The 9,054-nt window shown below is 36.2% G+C and overlaps 1 protein-coding gene across 1 annotated transcript in view; it reads left to right on the forward strand.

Annotated features, from left to right (window-relative positions):
- Positions 1-4,983, forward strand: part of brinp1 (bone morphogenetic protein/retinoic acid inducible neural-specific 1) — a 123,039-nt gene extending 118,056 nt beyond the window's left edge. The window contains exon 8 of the mRNA XM_008424389.3: positions 645-4,983. Within this exon, the coding sequence (XP_008422611.1) occupies positions 645-1,785 (1,141 nt within the window). The 3' untranslated portion in view covers positions 1,786-4,983. The remainder of the gene's footprint in view (positions 1-644) is intronic.
- The last annotated feature ends 4,071 nt before the right edge of the window (positions 4,984-9,054 follow it).

Below are 9,054 nucleotides of genomic sequence, written 5' to 3' on the forward strand. Positions count from 1 at the left end.
ATTTTGAACACTTTTGAAAAAATAATGCATTTTTAAAATTGTTTAACATCTATAAAGTTTTTTCTGATTGCCTCGAAGAAAACATAACACCCAACACTTGTCCAATTCTCAGTCTGCAGTAAGAAAATACGAACCAGAGGAAGGATTTTCATTTGCCTTTCAGTCGGATGAAAAAACGGCAAAAAGCAATATGTGGTTCTGTGTACTTTTAAATTAAACTATATTTTAGACTTTGGTTTTACTTTTCCTGCTCAGAATGCAGTGTCAAATGTCAGAGTTATTATACAAAACTTCAATAATATATAAACTAACCTTCACTTGCCAGCTTCTCTGAGAAATCAGAAGTCACCTCCTCTAGTCAGAAAAGAAGTTACAGCACTGTCAAGATGACAAGGCTAGATGCCTTGAGGGAAAGAATACACTAGATAAGAATAGCAATTAATGCTTCCTATCATAATGCAATTCTTTTCCCTTGAGGGACATCATATTTTTTTCTTCCAAACTTTATGCTGGGTGTTATATATAGAGAGCAGCCATTTCATAAAAACAAAACAACAACCAAAAAAGAAACGCATATCTGACCTAATCAAAATTCTACTCGCTGTTCATGGTTTTGTTCTTTTTTTTTCCTTCTATCACTCCAGATCTGTGATGCAGTGGCTCAACAGGGTTCAGTCCTTCCTGTACTGCAATGAGAACGGGTTCTGGGGGACCTTCCTGGAGAGCCAAAAGGCATGTGTGTGCCACACAGGTGCAACTCTGTGTCAGCGACCCATCCCGTGTGTCATAGGCGGCAACAACAGCTGTGCCATGTGCAGCCTGGCCAACATCTCACAATGTGGCTCCTGCAACAAAGGCTACAAGCTGTACCGCGGCCGCTGCGAGCCGCAGAATGTGGATTCAGAACGCAGCGAGCAGTTCATCAGTTTTGAAACCGATCTGGACTTTCAGGACCTGGAGCTGAAATACTTGCTGCAGAAAATGGATTCACGGTTGTACATACACACCACTTTCATCAGCAATGAGATCCGGCTGGAGACATTCTTCGACCCGCGATGGCGTAAGCGTATGTCCCTGACTCTGAAAAGTAACAAAAATCGGATGGACTACCTCCACATGGTCATCGGTTTGTCAATGAAGATCTGTCAGATGCGAAACAGCAGCATTGATCCCATGTTCTTTGTTTATGTTAACCCATTCAGTGGCAGCCACTCAGAAGGCTGGAGCATGCCATTTGGTGAACACGGTTACCCACGATGGGAAAAAGTGCGACTGCAGAACTCGCAGTGCTTCAACTGGACCCTCCTGCTGGGTAACAGGTGGAAGACCTTCTTTGAGACTGTGCACATTTACCTGCGCAGCCGTGCTAAGGTTCCGACTGGCCTCCGTAACGACACGGGACAGGGTCCGGTGGATCTCGCAGACCCCAACAAGCGGCAGATCTACATAAAGATCTCCGATATCCAGGTGTTTGGTTACAGCCTGCGGTTTAACGCCGACCTGCTGCGTAGCGCCGTGCAGCAGGTTAACCAGTCATATACACAAGGAACTCAGTTCTACTCGTCCTCATCTGTGATGCTACTGCTGCTGGACATTAGGGATCGGATTAACCGCCTAGCTCCCCCTTCTGCACCCGGCAAACCACAGCTGGACCTTTTCTCTTGTATGCTGAAGCATAGGCTGAAGCTCAACAACAGCGAGATGATTCGAGTGAACCATGCCTTGGACATGTACAGCACAGAAATACTCAAACAATCAGACCACCTGACTGCAAAACTTTGTTGAGTAAAAACATTAATGTTAAGGACGGTAAGCAACAGAGAAACACCCAACTAATTAACTACGAGGGGATGTTAGTCTTATTTTTTTTCTCTTTTCTTTTTTGACCTTTTCTGCCTTTTGATGTAATATTAACTTTGTAAGTATAATTCTTAAAAAAAAGAGAAAGAGGCAGTGATGAAAAGCTTTTCTGGCAGATAAAAAAAATGAAAAAAGATCAGTGGAAACACTGTATGGACTGTATCATATTTGTCCCAGCATGTCTGTAATTCCCTTAAAGAACCTTGAAAAGAGAAAGGGGAGAAAAAAAAACAAGTATATATATGTACTGGATGAAAAGGAGGCCTTGATTATAACATAAGGGATCAAAGGTTGCATCTGATACTGCCATTCTTTCTTGAGGGAAAAAAAAAGAAGACATTTTTAAAGGTACAGAAAACACAATGGCAGACCAGATATCAGTTTATTTCACCTACTGGGCAAAGTATTTCAAACATAACAGACAGTTTAGTATTAAAATGTTTATACATTGTAAGGAATTTAAAGCTCTAGCGAGTAAGTAGTCATCACATTTCTTACGTTTCAGAACCCACAGTGAATCTGCATTGCTTTTAGAAAGGTATTTAACACCGTCATTGTTCTGATACACGAGGCACACAGCAGGGCAGTAATGGATAGTCATGTTGAAAACAAAAGCCAGCTGTTTATATATACATATGTGTGGGTGAATGTGTGCGAGTGTGTCTGTAAACCTCTTTTTTTGGGGGGGGGGCTTAATGCTTAACGCTGTTTGTTAATTGAATGTGTCACTTGAGACTGACCCAAGTCTCTGCTGAATCTTGCATTTTGAACGCTTTTCTCCCCCACCGTGTATGAAATTCCAGCTGTGTGTTTTTTGTTGGGTTTTATTTTTTATTTTTATCTTTTTTTCACAAGGCAGTATACCTCCTGGTGCGTGAATGCAATATTGTGGTCTGAAGATTATAACAATCAATGCTATTTTGTACAGCTTTGCAAAATGTACATGTTGTGACTGCTGATCTGTGGAGCTTTTCAGCACTGAGAGCAAAATGTAAACATTCATCATTCAGCCACATTTGCAAGACAACCTTAAAGCCATACACTTCCCTGAGGTAGACATACAGTAAGTCATGAAGTTCACCTTGTACCTGTTCCATTTATATGTCTTTGTTCAACTCTCTCAGAAGATTTCAGACAAGAGCACAGCAAAAAGGAATATGACGAGTGGAGACATAACATGTTGAGTGAAATTGTGTCGTTAAAGCCATTGAACTTGTATTTTGTGCTGCAGGAAAAAAGAAGAAAATCTTATATTAAAGCTTATAATACCTTTTGAAAGTGTTACTCTGTAAGCTTTTTATGACCACATGTAAAAATTTCTCTCTTTTTTGTTTTGAGCTAAGAAGTTTGACATTTTCTGCATGTTGCTGGAGGTATAAAAGAACTGCAACTGTGTTCAACACACTCAGTCTTAAACATAAAACACTACCTATGTATTTGATGGTCACATTTTATTTTGGTACTCCAATACTGAAACACAACGATGTGATTAATATTTGCAAGTGGACGCATTCACTAAATGTTCACTGCAAAAACAAAGTTGGTATGTTGTACAAATCCAATATTTTTGTTTACGAAGTGTCACATAACAAAATATATTATATATTGCTGTCCCCTGAAACACAAATTAGCTTATGGAGTAAAATGTGTCAGCTTTAAAAAAAAAAAAAAAAAAAACCTACTCATATATTTTAAAAAAAAGTCATTTCTTTTTTCTGGTAAACCCTATATATTAGTTTTTTTGTTGTGTCGTTAATTTAATGTCTGTTAATATCATGATGTGTATTTTTTGTGCTGTATTTTCTTGTGTTCTTTACCAATAACTGCTGTTATTGTTGTGAGACAAATTTGGAGGAAACATTTTAAGACGTAGATGTGCAAATCATCCTGTGTTGTGAAGGACTTAACGCAAGCAACAATGAAATTGGAATCACAAAAACATTTAATAAAATTGGTTTTGGGAGCTCCAATTTCAGTCGATTTCAATGCATTCAGCAACACAAAGCCAGATTTTTCTTGATCTATCTGGACGAGCTTCTAGAATTAATGTAATGCAGTGCTTAGTGTCATCATAATTTTATTTATTTTTATGTTATTTATTCAATAGTCTCTGGTTTTTGTTTTCCCTGCTGTTTGTCTGACTGTCTGTCTTTAAGCCCTTTTACTACTTTAGATCAAGAATTGCTTGGTAATTGTTAGGCAACAAATCTCAACATAATTAATTTTCTTGAAAAGATGAGAGTAAGGATTTGTCCATTCATATTAGCAATCATTAACCTGGATTATCTCATTCAGAAAGCTATTAGCTAAAGTTTAAGACAAGACTTCGTAGTTCTAAAAATGTTTAGCTTATTATTGGCTCTTTTTTGGACACTGCCAGTCTTTTTCATGTTTTTGCAAGCCAATGGGAAAAACGCTGTGTCTCAGTTGATATATTTCCATGTTACACCTGCTTTCTTGAGCACATTAGTGACTTTACACACACACACACACACACACAAAAAGAAGGTTTGCGACATCTCTTGAATGAACTCCCTGGAGCGTAAATAGCTTAGTATAATCACCACTGATTGTCAGTTACTTGGTTATGTAAAGAAACAACCATAACAATGCTGCTACAATGCCATACATTGAAAGTACATGTGTTGTGGTATTACTTGGTGCTTATGCATGTTAAGCTATTGTCTCCATTGTAGTTTTACTGTTGATGTATGTTCAAAGGCTCAACATGTCTGCAAAATGCTCTAACCAGTGCGGCCATCATGGTTGAACATTGCATTTCACTTCCCCCGCGCCCCTGGCTTTAAAATCTACTAATTCTGACAAAAAAAAGCTAAATTGTGAAATTGCACACACTGTATAAAGCAATGAAAAGGTAAAGATGATCCATTTACACAGAAGTATCAACACTGAGACACAGTAAAAAGTAAAACAAGCAGACTAATTGGCCAGAAAAATGCATCCCATATTTATTAAGTATTCAGTATTGGACTATCCAAATAAACTGTTACAAAATTATTATTATTATTATTTTTTTTTTGTTATTATTATTATTAAGTGCCTGTTATCGATCCCTTTAATATGGTTAGAGTTGAAAAACTTACATTTTACAAAAAAAAAGAATGAGAATAATTTTGTTTCATTATTAGGACCATAAATGTAGATCAAATATATTGGTTTCAACTTCTCCAGAAGACTAAACCTTAAGAGCAGGCTTGTGCATGAGGGAGGGGGGATTGATTACAAGACCAAGCCAACAGATATCACAAAGGGATGGTTCATATTTTTGTCCCCTGTTGTACAATGTATGTGTAAATAGGATCTCTATCACAGTAACAATGCTGTGTTACAGTAACACTATGATAAATTATCAATACTAAAACGAAATACAAAGATTATTTCAAAAAATGCCCTCCAAGTACATTAGCACAAAATGCAGGGCAGCCATGTCTTATATACCTGATTAGACTCATGACCATCTATGACTGTTTTATATGATAAACAAACTGTATACTGCAATTTAGTTTAAGCCACTTGCAAGGTCCATAAGACAAGCACATTTACTTGTATGGCATTTTGCTACCACAGTGTTGCTTATTGTACATGTATCCATGATTATGTCTGAGCATTTTTACACCTAATAACTTGCCTATGTAATTATTTTGCCTTTATGTTGGGATTATTATATCAGCTAATTTTAAATGAATGTTTCATATAATAATCTATTTCTCATTAAAATGTTATATTTAATAAGAAGTGAAAGGCTTGTTTGTACAGTTTCCTTTTGTAGAATCTACTGGTGTTCAGTACATAAGACATACATTTAAGACATTTATTTAAAAAAAAAATCACCTACTATTATTGTGGCGGCAAGGTCAGTAAGAGCAAAATCCATTCTCTGACCACAACCTTTTCTTCTGTTGAATAATTAACATGCTTTTACTTTTTTTTTGTTTAATTAGTCCCTGGCCAACCAGTTATTTATGTTCAGTTGGAGTTCTGCCTTTCCTTCGTTAATGAAACTGCATCTTCAGAGAGCCATTGGTCACGTTAAAAATAATATCTTAAATCTGACATGTTTTTTCCAAAAAGGTTAGTTCTTCTTCTCCATAACTCACACATCTGTCATTATTGGAGATGATGGCATCTAGAATTATGGTCAGAATTTTGAGACTGACTTTATGCTATTAAAGTCAGATTTAGTTTTTCCAATGACCCTAAAACTATTGCATAAATGTATATCAATAAAATTCCATCTGCCTGTTACTTTATCATTCAGACTGCACTGCAGTACCTCATGTAAAGACAAGTTATGACCGTCCCATAAGTGCTATCAAACTACGCCAATTAGTCTGAAATTTTGGAACAAGTAAACTGCTCTTTAATTCATGATTTTAGGTATTTCCTTAGACATGCTTTAACCTTACACATGTTACAAAGTGTGTTTTAATGGGTTATTAAAACAGATTTAGTTGTATCATCTTGTGTTTAAGATTGCAGATAATAAACTGACAGAAATGCATTTAAATAGACACACATCAGAGCACTAGGTGGTGTCATTTTCTTTCACTGTTGCATCAATGCTTAAAGAGTTTCTGATCTTGGCAGATGCCTTTTTGTGTAATATGTGCATGCCCCCCACCCCCAGGATTTTCTCCCGAGTTTTTTGTGAAAACAACTCAATTTTTTGTAAGGATTGACAACACAACTATAGATGTATCCTCAGATGTTTGGTACTACAGCACTGGCAGAAGATAATTTTGGCCATGTGGACTGTGGGCGGAGGTCTCTGCAGAGAAAGCCTGGTTCTCACAGATGCCACAAAATCCCGTCTCACTGGTATGCAAGTTTTATTTAGGTCCCAATTAATGCAATCCAGTAAAGATGTAGTGGGGGTGTAACTAACCAAGAGATATTTAGGTAGTAGTAAATAGTAAATTAGCTGTCACATAAATGTCATGATGCAGATGTTCATAACAGAGTGTGGCTTTGTCATAATATCATCAGTGTTATTCAAATCCAGGCTAATGTTTACAATTGAACTGATGATCTGCTTGTTTTTTGAGCGTAAATTTGTGAAAATAAGAATAGTGGTGCATATGCCTCGTCTTTCAATTGCAGTGGCATCGCAAAGAGGAATACAAGATGGAAATCTTAAATTTCAGGAGCTGTGTTTACAAACTTGAAGTGGTACCTGACATTGACAATATACATGGGAGATGAAATATATATTTTAAATAGCCTGTAGGCCTAAAATATCAAAAAATAAGTTGATGAATAAAATAAATTAACTGAAAAATGAACAAGAAAGTGAAGTAGCAATGAAATATCAATTAAACAACTTATGCCCACTGGAAGAGCCCAGAGAAGAGAGAACATTCTTAGTTCACTTGCAATCAAAAGTATTTTTAAAGAAAAAAAAAGCAGTCAGGGGTGGTCTAAGTTTTCTGACATTATTATATTAGGTTGGTTTTATATTGACATTTAAAGTAAAAAAAAAAAAAAAAGAAAAAAGAAAAAAAATCATTAAGATATTGATTTCATCATCAAACGATAGATGTGATATTATTTTGAATGGCTGCTGATAATCATCAAATCCATTCATATCTATGCTTTTATTTGCATGCATTTACACTGACAAACTAATTACTTATTTTCTATTAAACCTTTTAGAGAGAGCTCAACATAAAATGCTAATGTTTCTCACTTCTTCCCTTACTGGTGAAGGGGAGCTCAATAATCTGACTCAGTGTTAATATGATTGAGTAATCAATAAAAAGTATCTAATTTTTCATTAAAATGTTTCACAACATTTTGAGGTGACATTTTAATGGCATCAAATCTTGAAGGAGAATTCCCAGCCTGGCCAAAAGATAAGATGCACTTGAGTTATGCTGCTGGACAACGATCCAAAGCATGCCCGCAAGTGCATCTGAATTGTTCAAGCTCAATAATTTGAAGATTTTGGAGTGACTTTGTCAAAATCTTTCTATAGACTGTCTGAAATGTGCATTAAATAGGTCATTAATGATTTAAACCAATTCAACAAAAGAGAATGGACAATAATTCCTCTAAATTGATGCAAAAACTTATTGACAGTTTTTGCAAAGATTTGATTGCAATCACTTTTGCAAAGGGTGGCACGACTAGTGATGAGGTCAACATAGATATAGTGCCGGATTGACTTGGTTAATAATTAAACCATCATCTAAAACCTGCATTTTTATATTTACAAGCCAATATTTGTTTGAGGGTGAAGTCTAAATGAACACAGCACTGTATGCAAAGAGAGAATTTGCAAACTCTGCACAGAAGGGCCCAGGTGTACACAGATTTAGACTAAAAACCGCCTTGTTCTTGCTATTGCTACCGGCCCTAACCCCATCATAGAGATCCTGCTCCAAAACAACTAAGCTACATATGGCCAATCTTTTGCTCTAAACACATTTAAAGTTCACAGTTCCATACAATTCTTAAGATAGGTCAAAATGCTCTAAACGGGTAAAAGTGGAACAGTCACTGGGAATTGCTGGTGGTCTGCAAGGCTCCATTGACGACCATGTTCTAATTGATGTCTTCATCGTTCGACCCGATTTTTCATCTTTTATAGAACGAGTTACTTTTCTATTCTATGAATAAACTTTTTCAAAGGATGGTGTAACTTTGTGACTCAGAACAACTTTCATTTAGCAAGACAAGACAGAAACAGTTCTAAAGGTGCTGACCCCTGATCTAGCTTGTTGAGACGAGATGGAGTTACTTTCTCACTGAAACAGCCTGACCGTTGTTTTTATGTAGGTAATCAATTCATGCCCAATTTGTGTCATGTTTAAAAGGCATGAGGTTTTTTCAACTTTGAAAAGAAAACAAAAATAAGAACACTGGAAGGACTGTTGCATTTTTAAATTTGGAACACATTTAATCTTAAAGATATGGTGAGTGAACTAGCTTGTTGAATTAGATCATTAAAAAGGAAGGTCAACAAATTGTATGTTTGATTTGGACAAAGATGTATGGCATCTATCGCTCCTTGTTCTTCATAAATACACATATTCTATTTAAACTATGTTACTAGCCAAATGTCTTGAGGGTGTAATCTAAAAGCAGTTTGTGTCCATCCATCCAATTCCGTATTAGCCACAAATTGAATCAGAGATCTGACCTTTACACAAAGTGTTTGGTAAAGCAACACAT

This window comes from Poecilia reticulata, chromosome 12, assembly GCF_904066995.2.
Source record: "Poecilia reticulata chromosome 12, P_reticulata-male-v2, whole genome shotgun sequence".
Classification (NCBI taxonomy): Eukaryota; Metazoa; Chordata; class Actinopteri; order Cyprinodontiformes; family Poeciliidae; genus Poecilia; species Poecilia reticulata.